The 22,988-nt window shown below is 40.9% G+C and overlaps 1 protein-coding gene across 8 annotated transcripts in view; it reads right to left on the bottom strand.

The window, feature by feature from the left end:
- The window catches only part of BNC2 (basonuclin 2), a 429,626-nt gene that overhangs the window by 11,363 nt on the left and 395,275 nt on the right, over nucleotides 1-22,988 (bottom strand). For 5 of the 8 annotated variants that reach the window (XM_033439739.2, XM_033439736.2, XM_033439740.2 and 2 more), the window contains 2 exons: nucleotides 14,346-16,315; nucleotides 13,857-13,922 (listed from right to left, as the gene is read on the bottom strand). In XM_033439739.2, coding sequence (XP_033295630.1) covers nucleotides 13,857-13,922; nucleotides 14,346-16,315 — 2,036 coding nt within the window. Of the gene's footprint in view, nucleotides 1-269; nucleotides 304-13,856; nucleotides 13,923-14,345; nucleotides 16,316-22,988 lie in introns of those variants that run through there. The other 3 variants (XM_033439741.2, XM_033439737.2, XM_049710690.1) reach the window with 2 other exon arrangements.

The following is a 22,988-nucleotide window of genomic DNA, read 5'->3' as shown; positions in this document are numbered from 1 at the left end:
AATAGAAATGACCTAGAATGGCCAGCATCAAGTTCAACAGACCACCTGATTAGAATTAAAAAGTATGGAAGACCGAGATGAGTCACTCCATTTGGTGACGAGCATGGCTAATATCTCTTAGAGATGGTTGAGAGGTATGTGCCTCAGAGACAAGAAAGGTGGGAAACACTTCTCCACCTTTCCACACAAGACAATATACAGCACTCCGGGTTCGAAGGGGCAGAGGGGCGGCAGCCCCTCCACGCTGCACTTAGGAAGGCTGAGCTTACCTTGTGATAATAAGATCAGCTTTCTAATCTTTTGCTAAATCGATCACAAAAGAAAGCAAGAATGAGAGACAGAGAAAAAGAGAGAGAAGGAGAGAGAGAGAGAAAACAAATTCACATTCTAGACATCTGGTTTAAAAAAAAAACTTAAACAATAACATAGGGATTTAAAATGTTCTGATCATAAAATCATTTTCTGTCATAAGCCATCATCTCATAGGCTGTCTCGATGATTTTTCACATCAGCCGCATCATCCAAAAAGTCATACATCAAATTAAGATAAACCAAATTCACAGCATCATCATCGTCCATAAATGAGTTCTGCACAGATGCATGCAGTGTGCGGATATGTGAATGATGAACAGAAGTGGTCCCCACGGTCCCTGCTCTGACACAGTCGCTCCCCGTCTCCTTGGTGTCAGATGGCAGATGACTCCAAGTGCGGGTTGCTAAGCAGAGTGTAGGAAATGCCTACTGTGAAGTTTTTCCCCTGACATGTAGGTATGACACCACCAGAGTTATTACAGGAATGTGGAAGTAGAGTGACAGTACATACTGTCAAACAATCTACTGATAAAACAATCTGCCGACCACAAGCAGCTCACGAAGTCCTACCCCTGTGTATTATTTTTAACACCCTCCCTCCCCTCCCTTTCTTAATTTCACAAGCACACATTTTGCGATGACTTTAATCTAGAACTCCGTTGCTTCTCACACATCTGCAGTTACCTAGATTCACTGCTGAGAAAACAACAGCCAGACACACAGCAGTTACATCAAGACACACTGAATAAGGAAGAATAAATTAACATCGACAAAAGGGACACACCGATCCCCCAGACGGACACATCTTTTCGAAGATGACTTGTGAAATTGTACATCTCCACTGCTATGTTACCAGGAAGAGATGTTTCTCTTCATTTCTCACTTAACAGCAATGGAAATCTGTAATCTAATTAGATGATGTACCAGCCCTCAATATCTGTCAACCGAACAATGTGCAGAAATGTGTAGACCAGCTCTGGCACTCTGTTCAACAGTGTCCCTTTTCCGCTGTCAGCAGTACTGTTGGCCTCCGCTAATATAATTACTTTGGCTGTTATTCAATTAAGTGCCATCCCTTGCTTAAGAAAAAAAGCTACTTTATCAATTGATTCAGGTGTAATGCAATAATAAAGATGAACTCATGGCAGTGCATTAGCTCTGCTGTTCATAACTTCAGTACACGGGTTCATTCGTGGTAGTCGATTTCCATTATGCAACCACAGTTCAAGAGAATTGATTATGTTCATTTCTTAATCTGTTTCATTTTTTGTTTGATAATCCTCCTAAATGCCATACGCAAAATACTTGAACTGGGGATGGGAAGAACGTGCTGTGGAAAGCTTACTGGTCCACTCTCATGATGGTGGGTTTGTTCTAACTAACTCCAGTACTACTGGGGTGGAAAGAGGCAAAGCAAGAGAAGGAGGGAGAGGAGACAGATTCTTTAGAGAGTCCCGATCCTGTGCCTCAAGAGGTTAGGTTGACCTCCACAGAATGGACAAAAGGCAGCACTTGATGTTAACAGAGACCTGGACTCAAGTCAATCCAAACCCTGAACTGTCAGAGAACACTGCCCAAGGAGGAGAGACAAACACCTGGGGTTAACAGCAACTTACAAGTTTATGTGGATCAGAAAACCAAAGAGGTGAAGGGAAAGGGAAGACGGAAGAGACACAGAGAGAAGTCACGCCAACGGACTATCGGACGTACAGTGGAGGAGGATCCTAAAATGGGAGGAAGACCAGAGAGTGCTGGAAACGGGAGGACCCGCAGCCGAGGAAGCAGTAGGCAGCTGTCTGTAAGGAGGAGAAGGGGGACTCCAGAAAGGAACCAATTCCGAGTTCTCCAGAGAGAGAGATTTTCTAGAAAATAAACCTAGTGTTCTGAATATTTATCTCCAGAAAAGAGGAAAAAATAATCATGAACAAAAACCATGTTAGAATATTTTATAAGAATGTCAACAGTCCAAAAGCTGTTTCTATTTGCTTTGATTAGGTAGGTAATACCGACACTCTGGGGAGGCAGCTTCCTCTTACAGAAAAAACAAAAATGACTGGGATGAAGAGAAAAGGTGAGTTGATAAGTAGAAGGGGTAAGGATCTGATCTCACTGGGGATCTCGTCAAGAGAGTAGGCCAAGATTTAGTCCCAAGATGGTCACTTTCAAGAAGAACGTAAGCTATACCTGATTCAACCTCAAGTCTCTTGCAGCTCAAGTAGAATACTTTGCACTTCGGACATAATTACATTTATTTGACTTCAATCAATAATATGCAGCCTTACAGAAACTTTCCCCAGAATACATTGTGGAAGAGAAAACAATGATCCCAAGATTGGAAGCATGTAACTGAATATTTAAGAAAAGACAGTGATAATACAGCAGAGAATAATTCTGACCCTATCACACCCCACCGTGGTGTAAGGTAATGATATATAATTAGGGCATGACACAGTCCTATAACCTAGGCTATGCTTGGAATCACAAATGTTTCCTCTGACCCTCTGTACTCTTCCCTACTCTTTCTGTACTGAGTTTACCAAAAAGCCTCTTGAAAACTGAGAGCACCCTCAGAAGCAAAAAAGTTATGAAGCCTATACGATATAGGGGAGGTCATAAAACCAAACTTACTCCATGAAATGCTGAGTGGAAGTACTCTAGCTGGACTAAAGTGGACTACCAGTCTTTTTCGGTTTCTTTAATGAAAACATGTCAATTATATTCAGTTTAAAAAAAAAGAAAAAAAAACTTTACCATGCAACCACAGAAGACACCAAATCCAACACAGTCAAGCAAATGCAAGTGCCCTTTAGAGAAAGTCAGTCCTGTCTTGAGCTTTTCTTTTCTCACGTTTCTCTTTCCAAGTTTCTTCAAGTGCCCAGTTCAACTTAATGCAATGTTTAATCATAAAAATAAAAATTAAACACATTAAATACATTGAAAAGAAAAACCGTTTTGAGATTTTAACTTTGGTTTTGAGAGGAAGGAACTTTAAAGAAAAAGTCTCATGAGCAAATTAGAAAATCAGAATGTGGTTGTCCAAAGTGAATAGTAAATCAAGCTATAGGTTACACGAGAAGCTGAGTCTAACCTTAATTCTTAATCAGTTCTGAGCCATTCTAAACTTACCGAATTGAAACAAAATACTTGATAATTACAAAGCCTCAGGTGAAATGGAATTGAGGCTCCATGTTGGAGCTTTTGCCTCTCCACACACACAAACACACACACACACACACACACACACACACACACACACACACACACACACACACACACACACTTACTTCTCAAATTATATTGTCCAGAATGATCCTAGTGATGTATACACAGGAGATACCACTATATATATGGGGTGTGTGTATATGTGTGTGCATATGGGGCAGAGAAATGTTATTTATATACAATCTGGGAAAATCTAGACGCTGGGTTTGAGTGTATTGTGGGATACTGAGTCAATATTCCTGATCAGAAATTAAATCTGCTAACCAAATCCACAGAAATGAAAAGTTAAAACCTCTGCCCCTCATTAGTTCTCTTCTTATCCGATTGCTATCACACTATCTGTTGTCCTTAATGCCTCAAAAATATTTGTATCATCATTAATTGATGTCTTACAGCCCTGTGAAGTAAACGACATTTTTGTTAGTATACGTTTTCTGTAAAACAAATAGTTGCTCTACTAGGCTAATATTTAAAGATTTTTCTCCAAAAGAGCCAAAAACCATCCCTAGCTCAGGAAATTCAATGTAAAATTCTAGTGAACAATGCTCCCAAAACCCCCAGAAGTATAGAAGTACATAATAAATGCAAGAAATAAAAGCTAAGCAAATTCTTGCAAATTAAAAGTATGAAATTCAGTCACTTCAATCCCTTTCAATATAAAACAAATCATCCATACTGGTCACGCAGACAGTTCCCTCTACATTCAAATTATTCACTTGAAGATAAGCTCCCACCAAACTCTTTAGGGGTTTAGCTAATTTACTGCACAGATACGGCACGTCTGTTGTAATAACAGGTAGGATGTATTGGGGTCGACCATTTATCAGAATTAGACTTCTTTTCTCAATTCACAGTGAATTATGCTGCCTACATGACCCCCCTCTCTCAGAGCCTGCCATCCCCTTACGGCCCCTAACGTGGCAGGCGAACAAAATTGACAGTCTCATCTTGTCAACAAGGGACGATTCTCCTGAGAAGCCATTTAACTTAGCCGAGGAAGCAATGTATTAATGTGCCTGTCCCGGGAATGTTAATCATCTTCAAGCTTCCGACCTAACTTTGACGTGAACGAAATCACCAAATTTGTTTACTAAATGAATCGTAATATGCTAATAAGAAAGCATGACATATATGGAAAAGCCAAACAGATGGTTTGTTTACTCCACTTTGCAACTTTATAAATGTTGTAACTCTGAAGATGTTAGTGAGAATGATTGGTTTGTTGGCAGAGGTGAACGTGTCTCTCGCATACTAAATCTGGCACTACGGTTACAAAACAATTTGTCATTGCTGTGGAATGCATACAAAATGTTAATGTAGTGATGGCATTTAGGAAGGCAGATTGGTGGATGGAAAATGTCTATGCTGGATGCTCAGGTTAAGTGCAGAATTGATATCCAGCGCTGTTCCCTAACCATTTTACTTCTGAGTTGTATCTGACACATCGAGGCTTCCGAAGGGTGCCGATGATTCGACAGATAACCTGTTGCGCTGTAATGTGAGACGCGTGTTACACTGTGAATAGGATTATGTTTTCACAGCATTTGGAAATTTTCTCAATCAGGCAGCTCTTAAGGTGCTCAGTTTACTACCATTGTTGGCTAAGAAAAAGCAAGGCGGTTCACCCTGGCATCTTTTAAGGACTTCAATAAATCTGAGCTAGAATTCTGAGATTTATATTTACCCTGGATGAACTAGCCCTCAAGCCTTCATCCCTTGTTTTATTGTCTTATACAAAGAGTTTAGAAGACCTCTTTCCAAAATAAGAATGCATTTTTCTCTAGATGCTCAAATTTCTTCTCCTATTTAAAAATAAGCTATCGTTTCTAAAGTGTACAGAGTGGAACATCAGTTTCTCTCTGAGATCTTTTTCAAAGGAAATACTTTCTAAGACTAAATATCCAAGAAGGTTTTATAGCATTAAAACGGTTAATTTATGATCTTTTAAAAAGACAATATTTGGGATGTATGAGTTCCCCAAGAGGGGGGTACAGAATTTTGTAGGCAATACTATAACTTAGCTACGGCCTTATCTAGAATTGTGTTGAAAAATGAAACTACTTAAGATACATGAACAAAAAGAATGTGCAAGATCTAATTTATGTCTTTGGTTAAACAATGTCAAAGCCACCAGCTGAGACAGCAAAACTTCAGTTAAGCAACCAGCAACGCACCTATGCTATAAACATTTCAATGCTTAGCAACATTCAGATGATTTTTTTGAAATTCTTTTTACTTTTGATTCACAACAAGCATAGCCACAGAAGCAGAATTTCATATGATAGAGGTGCTTATTCCTCCCCAAATCATGAACCACTTTCCCCAACTTCTTAGTTCCATATATATTCATATTGAAACCACCACGAATCTTGTGGGATTTACCTGGTGTATCACCATACAGTGACATTTCTACCTGTCTGCAGAAGAGAAATGAGAGAGCAAAGTGAGCTAAAGGAACCCCTGCATTCATCTTGCTGCCCAAGGATCACTTTGGAGCAAGAAACATTAGCGGCTATTCCAGCCTGACACTTCTATCTCATTTGAAACATCTCCTCGTTCCTGAACAACAAAGAAAATTTCAGTAGAGTACTTTTACTGGTTTAACAACAGGGAGCTCCTGGGATCGTCAAAGTGCTAAGCCTTTTCCAAGGAGAGAAGAAATCAGCAGCTCAAATATAATTAACCTTCCATTCTCAATGCAAACTGCCACGCACAGGAGCTCTGCAGTCTATTAGCGAAGTTATAATGGCCAACAGGCAGAAGCAAAATTGGTCAAAAAGTTGGCTGCTGCTGTCATATTTTTGGAATTATGATTAATGGCCCTAATAATGTGGATGATTACTGATATGTGTATCTCCAGCAGTTTATCATATTGCTCTGGCTGCCTACGTCCACAATAAGCAGGATGCTATCATTTACCTCTTTATTGAAGGCAATCCTTCTCTTGAAGGAGCGTATTCTAATTGCTTCGTAATGTTTTATGTCTTACACATTTTGCAGCCCTGGACCTTGCCAACTGTTTCGTGTCTACCATTGATTAATTACTGAATGTTTAATCAAAATTTAGAACCTAATGTAGTCATTTATGAGCACACTGCAGTGCCAAAGTAGTTAGGCTCTGCTCCCAAGTTTGGAGAGTGCTGAGTTCAAAATCAAATCCCAGCCATGCATGAGAATCCAAGAATTTCACCTTGGGTGCTCTGAGGTTGCCAATTCCATCTCTGCTGATGAATGGAAGGTAATCTAACTACACGGTAAACAGCATCTTTACCTACCCTCTCCCCACTGGATTTCCCTTTCCTCTTTCTCCCGATTCCCTCATCCACAGAGCACCACTGACTGCTTGCTTCTGAGAGCAAGAAGGTTCTCGTGAATACCCGTCACAAGAACATAGCTTTGAAGTGGTTAAACAAGTGAAAAATAATTTGCTGGGACAAATACGTAAGTTTTTTTTTTTTTTAATGTGGATTTTTTATGGTACTGTCATACAGCCATTCACCGTTGAAGTTAAGTGTTTTTTTAATACCATTTACTGAACTGCTGAAATGGATGCTAATATAGCTTGGAGTGCTAATGTCAAGTCCCGGTAATAAAAAAGACAGACTGCTGAATGAAATAATTTCAAGTAAAAAATAGAACAAAAGTGCTCTCTCTCTTGCTCTCCACTTTTATTGAATTGGGACTGACTGAGCCAATTGCTTTAGAAGTCTGTAAAACACAATTACTAGTGAGCGGACTGACCCCCCAGTGCCCCCTCAGTGACACAGCAGACTAAAAAGGCTGCAGAGTGAGAGCGGCTCCCCTCAGCTGGCCGTCAGACCCAAGAGGCTTGCTTTTGAAGGTCTGTTGTTCTCATTGCCCAAATCTGTCTCCTTTGACTGAAAAAAATCTTACTCCCCATCCATGTGCTGAAGTAACTTCATACATCACTTTCTAAGATGAACATGGCTATTCTGGCAATTAAGGATGATCTGTCTTTTGATATTCTTATTTATGTGGGTGTTTACGTATCAACACACATATACATTATGTGGATGCATTTAGATGAGAATGTTAGCATCATTTTCGAATCGCTAGTGATAATTCAGATTGACATATGCAATAGCAAAATTGAGGTACCACTTACGTACGTTCGGGTAGAAGCACTTGGCTCTTTTCTCCTGAGGTGAAGTCAAAATAATTAGAGCGAGCAAGAAAAAGCATTAAACTAGAAGTAGGTAACATTCTTCCCCCTAGTTAGTAAAAGAAGTCATAAACTCCATCAAGTACTAGAGTTAAGATCACTAACACTTCAGGCATAACAGCTTTTTACCAGGAATTTACAGCTCCTGTTTTAATTCAAGCAGCTAGCATTAGGACATAAAATCTAGGTTTTTTTTTTTTTTTTTTTAACATCTTTATTGGGGTATAATTGCTTTACAATGGTGTGTTAGTTTCTGCTTTATAACAAAGTGAATCAGTTATACATATACATATGTTCCCATATCTCTTCCCTCTTGCGTCTCCCTCCCTCTAGGTATTTTTTAAGTGTACTTTTATGTTAAATAACTGAAGAAAAATTGTCCTTTCCTGAAAAGCATTCTTTTCTCCTCCTCCTCAGCTTGCTTCTCTCTCACACGTGCACGCACACACACATCTTGGCACTGAAGAATTAAAAGTTAATAAATCCCTTTTTTATGACATTGTAATTTTTTGGCAAGTGTAAACTTTTATATTCTGCCACATTCATTTATTTGAAGCTTGTGGGAGTCTTACGGCAAAAACATTAAATTATTTCTGAGGCTTTTTTAAAAAAGAAATGCCTCCTAGCCCAACCTTCACTATGAAGTTTCAACAGAGAAAGAAAAGTCTGTGTTCGTCTTAGCACAAGAACAACAACAACAAAAATGATCATTTACAGCAAGAGAGAGCTGGCAGAAGCCTCTCACCTTAAGAGAGAGCCCATCTTCCCAGGACTGATACAAGCAAATACTAATATATGTGTGAAGTCTTATAACCTGCTTCCAGGTGAGAAACGGCCTATGTTTTTTAAAAAGAAAAGACTATCTAGAAAAACAAATATTTCAAATGAATAATGATGAGAAAGAATCACACCGAGAGAAAGTCTATCAGAGGATCGGGTAGACGGTGGTGGACCCAAGGGAGACGGAAATCAGGAAGATGACCCTTTCAAAGTGGTGCTATCATGAAAATTACCACCTGTGCATTCGGTATGTGCATTCTGCTCTAAATGCTATTTTTGCCTGAATTTTCGAGTTTGCACTGGTGAGAGCAGTAGCTTGTTCCCTTTGAGGGAAGATAAGGATAAAGGGTATTATAGAAGCATTACGTTTGTGCAGAGGCAGTTACGTAGCCACGAGAGATTGAATGTTACTCCCATCAATAGAAATTTGTAAAAATTTCTTTGTATCATGGAGAGAAAGTCCTTTGCCTGCCATTAAGCTTTGTTGTCTATTTTGTAGGCAGTTTGGTGGAAGTGACTGGTGTAGTTCTTGGACTGGAGGAGTGAAAGGTCAGCAGAGGCTTAAATGAGCTTGTCTTACATCCAGCTGGGCCAGCAGGAGGTCATTAGGAAGATCCGAGGCTCACTGTAGGCTTGACAGAGTCTCTCCCCATGATACAAGGAGACTGTTTTGCTCATTGCTCTTCTCCCAGGATATAAAAAGAAGCCCAGAGACAGGAATGACACCGAAGTTTATCTTACTACCAAAGTTTCAGTTGAGGAGGGCACAACTAGCAATTATTCAGAAGGGGGATTTATTTTGTTTGTTTGCCTTTGATGGAAAGTAATGGAGAGAAGTACAAAAGACCTACTGATCTCCTGGCTGTATTGTGGAACCAAACAGAGTAACAGGGAAGAAGGAAAAAAAAAAAAAAACCTCTTCCTTTAAAAGTCAGAGGACCGGCACAACTTCACCTTTTAAAAGAATTCTGGAGAGCTGCAGTTTGAATGGCAAAAATATAGGAAACGAGAAGGCTGATGCCTTAACATGTTCTCTTCTTGTACTTGGAGAGGATTAACACGCTTTATTTGACAGCTAATTATATTAGGGCAAATATACTAATAGTTATCTTCAGTTGGTGCTAAGTGGCTCATTTCTTGGAGGTATTGCCTGGTGAAATCATGTGTATTTACTGAGAATCTCTCTTTAGAAAGTTCTCTACGTTTCCAAACACAGAGAATGATGGAAAAAATGGATGTCGCTGCTGAGAAGGTGCTAACAGGAGGCGGGCAGCATGTTTTCGCATCTTCACCTCTGCTGTTAATGTATGCAGTGGCTCATCAGAGGTAGCTCATGTTAATTTATTCCTGCACACCTGTACAGGGCTGGAAGTCAGGTAATCAGACAAGCAAAAACTATATATCTCTGCTCTTTAGGTACAGCTACCCAGAGGCCTATAGAGGAACAAATTTAGTTCTGGAGACATCAGCAGGTTTTAATAAACCAAATACAGATATCTTATTCCATACAAATCAAGGAGTTTACAGGTTTAAATCTGGACAGATTTAACTAGCCATCAAAGAGAAGGTTCACCCTTGGCACCAATAGTTGCCTCATATTTATTTATAAATCACCCTGACCAAATATTATTTTGTTTTTAAATCTATTCATGGGGCTGAATCGCCTTTCCTACACCTTGAAGATCAACCATATATGCTGACCCTTCTGATAAAATTCAAGATAAACTGTGGCAATTAGTGGCCACTATTCTCAGAGGAAGAGAGGAACAAAGATGCAGACCATCTAGTTTCTGTGGACGACGTCTTCGTTATAGCTGCCAATGTAAAATCTACTTATGTCTGTTTTAGTGATTGGCATTAAATAGATTTTTATCATATTAGCAAATGATAAGGAATTTGGGGGAGGAGGACAGAAGGGTTTTTATTTTTCTGAATAAAAACCAAATGTAATTTATAAATGGGGTTGATCCATGGCCAGTCGGCCCTCCTGGGGATCAAAAAACATGACAGAGGATGAGAAATGACCAAAGGAAGCCAGGCCCAGCCAATTCTATGACACTATCTTCAAGAAAATGTCCTGTATGAAGACTGTAGGTTCTAGGCCAGTTGGAATGTCTTCTTCGCAGGGAGTATTTTCACATGTTTACTTCAAAACCCAGGTCAGCTTTCCTGTTCCCTGAGAGAACAGCATCTTGGCAGAAAAATCAAGGGACGAACAAGAAAGAAGGGTGTTTAGAGACTGTCAGGTGTAACACTACACACTGTTATCAGTATGCACGTAAATACTTCAGCCATTGCCTTATAGTTCTATAGTTCTTTACAGGGAAAATAATTTACATTTTACTTCTAGAACCTGGAGTAAGAATTACCCTAACAACCACCTAGCGACCAGATGAACTGGAGTCTGGGTATATTAGCTTGCTCTTTGTCATTAGCGTGGAATGGTCCTCTTTGCTTTCTGATTTATTAAACTCACACTCATTCACAGCTGTATAGAAAAGGACACCTCTGACACTGCGCTTGGACTCCTCAGCCCTCACAAGCCTTGCTTGTGCCTCTCTCTCTCTCTCTCTCTCTCTCTCTCTCTCTCGTCTCCCTTTTTGTGACTTTACACAAAGAATATTCTTGCTTTTCAAAAAGCCTTCAATGGGATCTTATAAAAACCTAGAAAGACCATAAGCGAAGACTTGGAAATCTCTGCTACCTAGCCGTCAAATCTAAAACACAGCGTTTAACATCTTTCTACCTCCATCCTACTAACAGCCTATCTGAGACCAAACACGCAACTCCCTCGTGTATAACCATCTTGGAAGAAGCGCAAGAAGACCTGTTTGTCTCTCCTGTAAGGTGTTCTAAGCCCAAAGACAAGAAGGCTGCTTTCGCAGACAGTAGGAAGAGGGTCATTCTGTTGATTTGATCACAGGCATCCCGGAAACCCGGTAGACTTGCACACTTCCGCCCCCACTCGGAATGCCTTCTAATGCTTTATTTGCACAAGGAAGATGTTGTGGAGTCCAGGATGGACGAGTCGAGACTCTGGGGAGAGGAGAGAAATGGGCGAGGACACGGCAGGATTAAAGGCAAAGGGGGATTTCTGTTTGGGAAGGTATGTTGGCTCAGAGAAAGGTAAGAAAACTTATCCTAGCTTCATAGTGAATTGAAGAGGACAAAAGCAGGGACACGAAATTCCTGGGGTTCTTGTGACTGACACAGTACAAGTGAAGAGAAAGAGGAAGATAATATGTCTGAGGGGTAGATTCAAGATGTGAGGCAAGAGGCTTTGTGAATAAGGAGATTAAATTACAGGTCGTTATTAGTTGATGAAATGACAATAAAGGGCTGAAACAGGAGTACAATTATAGTGCAACTGTGTTTCCTGAGATGCACGAGGAGGGTGGTACCCCAGTGGCATCACTGTTTTCGCTTATTCGGTGGTAGTTACAGTCACATCATCTATTAACTCAAGTAATAGACTCAACAAGGATGAACGCTCTTCTTAAAAAAAAAAAAGTCAAAGTATCAAGAGTTTTTGCTACGTTTTTACCCTGAGGGCAAAAGATTTGCGGATTCTTGAAAAGCAAAATTTCACATGAGAATCAAGACTTTCTTGTACAGTATTTTTTTTTTCAATTTGCTTTTTATCACGTGTGACAAAACTCCAGAATTAAAAAGATTAGGCATGACGTGCTATTTTACCCATATGAACTGTAATCACCTGTCTTCTGAGGTTTGCAATCTCTTCTGTGACTGAACATACAGGGGAGAATATCTGTATTATGCTTCTCACCTAGAATATCCTATATCCTAGTTATCCTAGGCACTGGTCTAAACTTCTGTATGGCTGGTCACTCATGAAACTCTCAATCCTTAAAATAAAATTAGAGATTGAAATATTCTTCTGCTATCACTCAATCACTAAATGTTTTTCCTCAGACAAACCACCCTCCCCACAGTACCTCCTTATACATTAGGACATAAAAACACAAGTGCTTGCGTATTCTAGTGGCTTGACATAAATGAAAGCACCAAGCTTCGGGTGTTGTAGCCTTTGGTCCCAGAGCCATTTATTCCAGTGTCATGACTTGCAGTATTTTCAGCAAACCAACTAAAACTGTGATAGGAATTCATGCAAATAAGCTTAAATTTTGGCTTGTCTTCAAACACTCCATTTCCATAAATATTTTATGCAGGTTTTCATGAGTCTTTTATTTTTGTTAAAAAAAAAAAATCCAATGCATTAACCTCATTATCACCAGTGCACTATTTCAAACATAAAAGAATGAATATTGCTCACAAACTTGGGGGGTGGGGTGGGTATAGTATTATATTTTATTATTCAAAGTCTAGCTATCTTATCTGCCGTATTCTGGGGCTGTCGATGATAACCTGGAACTGAAAAGAACTTTGTGACCATAAAACGTTTTTACAGCACAAGGTAAATGGGGGAGGGGGGATTTTTAAGAAGAGATTTCTCTTCAAAGCATGTTTTGAGTTGTACAAAGAAAGCCACTTAGTTTTTTCTCAGAGATTTTGCCTTTCATACATTGGGCCGCTTATATTTTAGTACAAAGGAAAATATATTTTAACGTTCATTTTTAAAAAGATTGAACTTTTAAAAAAAGCTGAGCATTCTAGTGACAGATCACTACTTTTCAGTGTACTTCTATTATATGTTACTTTGTCAGCGACCTCTGCCCAACCGATAAACACTAGAATTTGGGTGCTGGCTCTTTGGAAACTTCCTAATTCATTTTGTTTCTTCTAGATATATTGATTTTTACCATGTAAAAAAATTTTCTCCAAAAATATTTTTAAAAGGCACCGGAAAACCAAAAACCACATCCAATATGATGGGATGAACTAACTGCGTGACTCTCGTTGAGCTAGTGTGTCATGTAAATGATCTGTTCATAAGCTTATCTCCGCAAGGGTAGGACAACTGTGTTACCCCACCACTGACCACCTTGACACATTCCATTTCTATCACATTTTCTTTAAGATGATTGAAAAAGACCACTGTAGGTTTAGGACCAGCTGCTTCTGTTTAAGCCCAACTGTTTCAGAGCTGCAGCTACATAGCTAAGGTGTGATGTCATCTGAAGGCTGGACATAATATATTCTAACTGATCCTCAAAGTATATGCATGCCTCCCCTTCTGTGCATAATTCCCACGACAGATTATATTTTAGAGATGTGCTCCAAGACATTGTTAAAAAGCTAAAGTAACCCCCATCACCATACCACTTCCCCGTATCAACAATTACTTTGGTCCCGTTTTCTTCTGATATTTGTATGACTCTTAAAGAATTCAAGGACATACTAAATACTCATGTAAGAACGATAACATTTCTGGTTATACCTACGGAGATGCAGGCTGTCTCGATGTCCTGGACCTATGGTTCTTTCCATCCGTAAATTTCTGTTTCTATATTGGATAAATATGTGTGTATGAAGATAATATATTGATTTAATTAAAAAGCCACATGGCAAAGCAGAATATATATAACAGAAGCTGCGGCTTCTAAGTGAAGGTTCACGGGGAAGCAGGGAACTGTGTACATAGTTAACTTATTCACACCTAGATGCATGGAAACACATACACAGAGCACAGAGAAAAATGGCGTGCATTACTGGGTAAGATGGCACATGACTCTGCATGCGTAATCACAACAAGCACCAACTGCAACAATCCTTCACGAGCACGGCAGCTTGGGGGGTCACGTGATCACTGTGGACAATCTTTACAGTGCATCAAAAAACATCTAAGCTGGATTTTTTTAATGTTTCAAGTCCACCATGACCGGCACCCTCCACCCCCAGCAGGAGCAGCCAATGGAGATTTACTGACCTGTCTCTGCTCCGGCGAGAGGGGAAGGCGGCATTGCAGCCAGCCACCGTGCAGACGTGCATCTCTTTCAAGTGAACGTTCCTGTAGTGGAGCTTCACGCTGTAGGAGCTCTTGAAACTCTTCTTGCACACATAACAGATTTTGGGGTCTGGGCTAGAACACAGATCACCTTCCGGGGAGAACTTTTGAGGGCTGCCGTAATTCAGAGATGACGTAAAACTCTCGTGCAGGGCTGCCATGCTGGCACCCCCACCGTTGTACAGTCCGTACTGGCTCATGTAAAACATGTCGTAAGTGGGATCTGTAAACTCTTCCTTCACCTTGATGACGTCCTGGTGAGAGGGCTCACTGTGGTTCTCGTCCGGCCTCTCACTGTTCACCAGGACTTTCTCGCTCACCTCGCCGTGCATGTGCTCATCCCCTTCCATGGATTCCTCACCCAGTTTGGGCTCCGAAGACTCAGACTCGTTCTCGTAGTCCCGCTCAGGTTCTTGGTCCTCGGAAGTCATGCTGTCGGCCCTTCGTATTTCAGTCCTTGAAATGCACCGGGTCCTGCTATGCTTAGAAAAGTCCTTCACAGACATGCCTGGACTCATCTCCTCCTGCGAGTGGCAGTGATTGTCATGGCTCCCGTCGTTGACCACAGCTCCGCCATCATTGGGGTCGTCGTCTTCATCGTCAAACTCATCGGCAGTATCAATAATTTCCTTCTCGATCTTCACAGGCATGCTGGACTTCCTGGGCTTCTTCTTGGGCGCCAGGTCGGCACTGGGCTCATGAGTGGCCATCATCACTACTGGCGCTGCTGGCTCAGAGGGTAATGGGGGGAGCTGCTCTACGGTACCACTGGTTGGAATGATGGGACTGGTCGGGAGGGAGGTTGGAGGACTCACCATTTCCCCCGGAGTGAGTAAACTTCTATAAAACGGAGGAACTGGTTGGACAGTCTTTAGCCCAGAAAACACCAGCTGGCTAGGGAGAGGATTCTGTAAGACGGGGTCTAGTGGGGGAGTGGTAAAACCCATTGGGGGCCGGCCAGGGCTTGTGAGTGTGAGATTTGATTTTGTACTTGCTATGACGGGGGTGGCAGCCCCTGATGTGGCCCGAATTAAATCTTTGTCTCGGTTATTCCTTAGCATAGGCATGTGAAGGCGAGGGTTAGGGTTCGCACTATGACGGTTACGGCTTCGGAGGGAGCTAAAGACCATGTTGCAACCTTCGATGGTGCACCGATGTTTGATCTTCAGGTGAACAGCGTTATAATGGATTTTGAGAGTACCTTTGTCATAGAACGTCTTCCCACACGCGTTACAGAACACTCTTCCTTTCCTAGACGCTGACCCCATCCTTCTCATCCGGTGGATCCGGAATGAGCTTTTTGGGTGTTCGGTTTTGGACAGATCACTGACCGGGGCGGAATTCTGAATGGGGGACACGCAGGCTGGCTCAGTTTTGGGCTCCACATTAGTAATGCTGGTCAGGGCGTTTCTATTGGGCGTCTGGTCGTTCTTGTAGGGTGTGGGAGACACTTCAGATTCACTGCTCTCGTTATATTCATTCTGGGTCGAAAGGCTGGGTTCCCGCAGCCTCAGTCCTGGTTGCTCTAACAGCAACCCATTCGGAGGCAATCCTAGCAGCGGGGCTGAGACCGGGTTTATGTACTGGAATGGCAGCAGGAAGGCGAGGCTGTTGGGGATGTTTTCAAAGTGATGAATGCTGGAAGGGTTGCTGTTCTCTAGATGGGCAAGGAGGCTGGGACTCCTGGTGCGATTATTACTCTCAATGAAAGTTCTGATGTCTGAGTCTGTCTTTGAAGACGGTACAGCTACGGCCTGCCCCTCTTTCTCCTGAATGGCCATCAGCTCCACAATGGATTTGGTTTCTCCGAACCGCAGAAACTGCTGAAGGGTGATGATTTCCTCTTCTCGAGACATGATGGCCCAGCGGTCCAGCACCTTGCCGGCAGCATCCTGGAGGCCACATCAAAGAAATGACAAAGACAAACACAAAAACTTATTGACTGTGCATGACTATTCAGTGCAACCGAAGGTGCTCTGTCTGCTCATGGAACACCGAGAGCAGAAAACAACTTGCAAGCACGGTTAATACAAGTCGATCCACAAAGCATACTTTTCTGCCATGCCAATGTAGTCATTAGAGTCACAGTTAGAGAAACAGATTGAGTTGAATAATGTCAAAGCAAACAAAACGTAGACCACTGGGGCTCTGTGATCTAAAATGCCTACACTACTGCTACTTTAACAACAATGGCCTACAGACTATGCAAGTATCTAGCATATATTAGTACAAGATGTGACCTCTTGCTGTGCAACCCAGTGTATGCCCAAAAAAAAAAAAAAGGTACCTTAATCCTTATCAAACAGTGACACCATAGGAAGGAATTGAGTACATTTTTCACATTTTATTTCTCGAGCACAGCACTGGATTCAATGATGTAAATTCCTTTAAATAGGAGCTATTATGTGAATTTCTGCATCAAAAGGATGAACAAAGTAGCATTACCCCCCATACCCCCATTGCTATGCTGTATTTCCCCCCCCCTTTTTAATGGCTATATTTTCGTGTCATTTACCAGTAGCCTATTTCATAAGGTAGAGTAGGGAAAAACAGTAATTGCACTTTTCTGAAAATTGATTGTAATCCTATGACTCAAAGTTTGAGTTAGACTTAGCGTATTTGACTTTTTATGATCTTGTTATAAATGACAGCTATACATATCTAGAAAGTAAACATGTGATGGATTTAGATCGAATAAATGTGTAAAAATGTTGTCTCTCAACATTCTCCTCTGATAGCAGAGGGGAGTCCACAGAGACTACACATCAGTAATCACCAGACTATGTGTTGTTAAATATACATTAAAAAGCATTTCACACTTTCATTTTTGCTAGTAACTATGAGATACGCCTGGAGGTCGGGCTTAAAAATCCTGCAGTATAATGTCAGGCAATCCATTTCAGTATGGATTGAGAAAAATCTATTCAAACACTTAAATAATGACTCCGTCATCTTCTAGGGCACCAGCTTCTTCCCACCAGTACACGATATTCGGCAACCCTCTGTGAACAGCACTTGCTCCAACCCTTGACTGTCACTTTACAGAAGCATAAAATCATCTTAAACAACAAGACAAGAGCCTTATTAATTACAAAGAGGAAAATCATAACATTATAATGGAGAAACCTAGCAGACATCACCCTAACCAAGTTGGCCAAGAAACATTACCCGGTGATAAGGAACATCACGGACCTCGTGTGAGATAGATACATATGTGTATATATTTATACTGAGAAGGGCACACTGCTGCTTCCGTGGCATGCTTGCCCAAAAATTTATACCTCAATCTAATTATGAGAAAACATCAGATTAACCAAAACTAAAAGGCATCCTGCAAAACAGTCGCAAGTATTCGTCAACGTGTGAATGTCGGAAAAGATTTTTAAAAACTCAAAGACCTAAGATTGGTTACGGATTGGAGGAGACTAAGAAGACAGGACAAATAAATGCGAGATTCTAGGGATCCTAGACCAGAAAAAGAACACTAGTGGGAAAACTGGTAAATTTGCAATAAAGTCTCTAGATTAGTTAACAGCATGGTATCAATCCTAATTTCTTGGTTTCAACAACCGTACTATGCTCACGTAAGATGTTACGTCAGGGGAAACAGGATAAAGGGAACTGTACTATTTTTGCAATGGAGAATTCTCTCTTGTAGACCGTTCTACTCAGCCTTGCAACATGAAATTCTCTCTGGACCACAATCGTATGGTCTGAATCATGACACCTAAAATTTGATAAAAAGGCAATACTTGTCATTTATTTAAATTACTTAAAAAAGAAGCTCTAATAGTTACATGGTATTCCGTATAAGGCTCATTGCTAGCATTCTATCATTTTATATGTGTGTGGGTGTCCAGTCCTACATAAAGTCAAATACAGATGTCCCTCCCTCATCTTGCAGGAGAAATTAGCCTTCAGATCAAACACTCTCAGACAGCTGTCTGTTCACATTAGTCGTACAAATGATGTGTATACATGGTGACCCTGGATGATCCTGGAGTCGGGCAGTAGCCATTTTTTAAAAAGTTATCGCTCACAGCAACGGGTCTCCCTTCCATTCTTTTTTGGGGGCAGGGAAGTAAAGGAGAGTGTTGGTGTTGTAAATAAGCAGACAAATACATTGTGATTTTGCAGAGATTATCTCATTTGAGCGTTGTAATAGCTTCCAGAGCTCAGCAAACGTGTAACAGATGAGACACCGGAGGTGAGATGGCTTAAGGTTGCGAAGATGCTAACTGGGGCCCAGGACTTGAACCCAGAAATTCTGACTCCAAGTTTGCTGAGGTAAGTGACTGTCATCCATGAGGCCATTTTGCAGGTGGGCACACTGAGTCTGTGATGACAAGGAGCAGGGCCTCTCCTGAACAAGGCTGGTCTCCAGAGCGCTGTAATGTCCTCTTCTACACTATTTTTCTTTTACCATCAAATCCATTTTCTTGATTGTCCTTTTATGGAGGCTTTCACTATGGAAACCCAATCTGAGCAAGGTACAGCCATTTCTTCCTCAGGTTCTTCCCAGGTAGCCTGCACCTAAATCTGCATATCGATAATGTACTTACAGAGCTGGCAGCCTCCGGTATTAAAACAGGCCTTAGAAACCATAGCAACTGATTAAACCCACCTGAGGCATCTCCTTTCAATCACCCTCCTGTCTTCCCTCCCCTAACGGTACACAGCAGTCCCATATGGTTTCTCTTTTCTCCTGGCCTGCCACAATGCCTGCTATTTCTAAATCTACTGCCTTTCAGACTCTTTTTTAGGCCTGAGTGGCTGTCTCCACTAAAAAGGAGACTGTTATGTTAAAGCACTTACTTCTGGTGGAAGAGGTCCAGGCTACTTCGCTGGTAGCCTGAATGATAAAAGAGAAGCTTCATTTATCGTGGTAACAGAAGCATCCATTTATATTTACACAGAAGGACAACACAGTCTCTTTGTAAACGAATGTGCTTGGGGACGGGACAGATACCTACACTGCATACTCCCAACTGGAGTCCTCCTGACAGGGTAACCTCTGGATCCAGGCAATGTGAGATGCCACCAAAGTTCTTTCCAAAGAAGCCATCATTCATCAAGATGCTCTAAGACCATCACGTTCACAAATAGAGAAACTGCAGCAAGAGACAATGTTGACTTTCTCATGCAACAGAATGGGTCTGAAAGCTCAACGCTAGAAATGAACATCACTTTTAGCATATCCTCGGATTAAACTGGTTGAAGGGAAGAAATCATCAAAGGGAAAAAAGAGAGGCCAAGGTTCTTTTCTTCCTGAAGATCTTTGTGACAGAAATAAGCACGATGTGGTGCAGTGATTCTCCAACAGTGGCTTAAGACTCCTCTGTTCAGACAAGACTTTCCATGAGTGGTCCACATGCTATTCAAAAAGGGCTAGTCTGAGGGCTATTATTTTCCTAAAACCAGTCTGCAGGTAATTGAGAGCAACCATTTGGAAACCTTCGGGACAATGGGACACTGCTGTAACAACTGAAGGCATGATCACTTCTTTTCAAAGTTATTTTATTTTATTTTATTGAACTTAAGTATTGGCTTAAGAGTGATTGGGGGAGAAACTGGTCCTTCCTCACAGATAGCTTGAGAAGTAGAGATCTATAATCTAGGCCCCCTTATCATGTCAAATACACTTTACCAGAGTAATTAAGAGCCATAAAAAGAATTAGGTATTATCACAGAATAAATATTAATAAAACAGAAATTCAGTCTGTTAGGCCACTAGGAACATCCTGACTACTGACCAACTCACACCGGGATGCTGGTCTCGTGCATGAATGATAATCACATCAGAGTGCGTAACTAGATTCTTGTCCTTCCCATTCGATTCTGTAGTTGGTGAGTCAGTTACCTTAGGCTTCCCCATTTGTAACCAGCGTTCAGTGACCTTGAACCCTCTGCATTGGGGGTTATTATTTATGAAATGAGGATAATAAGATTTACCCTGTTAAGTGAAATGCAAGGTATTAGGATAAGTATTGATTTCCTATGACACTAACTGGCTATCCTATTAATTAAAAGATGAGTAATACCAAATAATCGAGACTTATAAACCAGTTTTACCGGGTTCAGAAAAAGTATACAACACTTAAAATATTTACATCTAAGCATTTTAAATGAAAAGACTTCCTTTTATTATTCACTGGACTGGTGATTATATCACTCAGTAGAAATCTGGCACCCAGTTCTGCATGGCTCCAGAGTGATTTTCTAAAATCTTTCTTGCAGTAGGATCAACGATCATGGTTTCAGTGGTTTTATTTGAGCCCTTTCTTCATATCAAAGCACCTTATAGGATGCATAGTTTGAAAACCAAAGTCAAATAAGACTGTTTGGTTTTTCTTATTTGAGGGAAAGGGAGAGTAGAGAAGGAAAGATGTAAAGAGATTGAAGAGAGACCAGATAAGAGGCTTTGGGATCAGTAGACTGTCAGGTGACCTCAAGCCCAGAGAATCCCCAGCCCAAGAAGGAACCCATCTGTGTTCACAGCAGGCCACTGGCATGCCAGAGCACGGAGGGAAACACTGCCTTTCTTTCCATGCGTGGCAATGAGAGAGGAACACTGAACGTAGCAGAGATCTAGGGCTTCTTTGCTCTAGCAGTATTCTAATTATTAAGAAATCAGCCAATAGTTTAAGTCTCAAAGACAGGTGCAGAATAGTTTAATTTTCTACTCTATTTAATGAACTTCTTGTCAGTCAAATTTAAGGCACAATTTAAAGAAAAAATCCAAAAACGATTCGCTAAAAACTAAAAACATTTCCCCTTTGATCTAATTTTAAAGCTTTTAATGAAATGTGGACCACCTAAAACAAAATCAGAGGTTTATGAGATGTAGTTTTTGATTTCATGTCTACATTTGCAGTGTACTATCTTAAGGAATTATTCCACCCTAACCATAACCATACTGGCAACTTATTTTCATGACCAGTTTCCCATTGGAATTTTCTATCCTTTCTCCTTCAGGATGAATTCAGATATCAAGGCAAGAGAAATGTGGTTGAGTAGAAGGTAGAGAAATGACCAAATTTCAAGCCTATCCAGCTTGGCACTCGTATCAGGTAAAACTGAGCTGTAATTGCTGAGTTAAAAACTGATGAAACCATGCTATGCAAAACTTGAAACACAAATGTTGCCAGGCTTTCTAGATGTTTGTTTAAGTCTTAAGGGTCAACGAATCGTGGGAGATCTACACAAAGGAATACTAACTACTGGGCAATAACGAGGAATGAACTATTGATAGAAGCATAACCGTAAGAATGAAAGAAGTCAGACCTAAAAGGCTACAGACACTACCAAGCCAGTCAGAGGAATCATTTTGGAAAAGTAAGACTATAAGAACAGAAAGGAGATAAGTAGTTGCCAGGGGCTGAGGATGGCAGAAAGGGATTGACTGCAGAAGAACAGAAAGGAACTTTGGGGAGTGACGGTAACGTTCTACATCATGACTGTGCTGACGCATATATGACTGTATCGATTGTACATGTAAAATTGGTAGTTTTTTTGCATGGAAAGTATACCTCAATGAAGTTGACTGAAAACATTAAACCACGAAAAGTGCATGAAACCTCACGACTCAACATTCACAACTTTCCCTATTTATACATGTATATAGAGCATCTTCTTTCCTGCATTCTGTTGTGACCAGAAAAACGAAGACACATGCCTTCCCCCCATTCTCTCCTATCCGTAGGGGGTACACAACAATCCACTAACGTGAGGAGTAAACATGAGAATTTCTATTTAGTTTTTAACCTAGAAAGACAATTTTTTGCTAATGTTACTAATTTAGAAACAGCTTTACATATATTGGGGCGCAAGCTCAGGCATTTTTACGAAAGGGGTGCGTAGTCATAAAAATCAGAGGTTGCTTCTCTACGGAGCTAATATTGACACGTGGCAGGCACGTATCATGCACACACGTCTTGTCAAACACTTTGGAAGAAGCTGACGAAGGGCAGTCAGTCAGTTAATTCACCATAGCTCACCTTCACCTGTGCCTTTGTGCTGGCCTCTTGGTTGGGTGGATATGTGTCAAGGAAGTGACCCAGAAATTAGGAAATATAACATTTAACTGCTGGGTCACTTCAGGAGCAAGTGATGGGCTCAGACTGTTATCTCATAGCTTCATATGGGGGGCTGTAAATGGAGAGCTCACGGATACCACCTGAGAGTTGGATAGGGTTGGCTACGATGACTGAAAGCACTACCTACAGTTTTAAAGAAAAAAGCTTATAGAGGTCATAAAACTTTCAGTCCTCGTCTCTCCCATTCCCCCACTAGTGACCTGTTTTGGAACTCACGTGGGTCCATATGTAACAAGCAGCTATTTCAATTTTAAATTGTCTTTCTAAAGTCAAGTTACTTTTAAACCTCTTCTCTTCAGCCAAACAGTTTAACTGGTCTGGGCGCTCTCCACTCACATCAGAGCTATTTTTTCCCAGTTTTTGTTAGATCATATTTATCTCTCTAATTTATATGACTTGGCAATCTGAAGTGTGTACGGGTCAAAGTTTGTGTGCCTGTGTGTACGTGTGTGTGTAAGCAGGCGAGAAG

This window comes from Orcinus orca, chromosome 6 (assembly GCF_937001465.1).
Source record: "Orcinus orca chromosome 6, mOrcOrc1.1, whole genome shotgun sequence".
Classification (NCBI taxonomy): Eukaryota; Metazoa; Chordata; class Mammalia; order Artiodactyla; family Delphinidae; genus Orcinus; species Orcinus orca.
The sequence above is the reverse complement of the archived record's forward strand: the minus strand, read 5'-3'. Positions and strand labels throughout refer to the sequence as shown.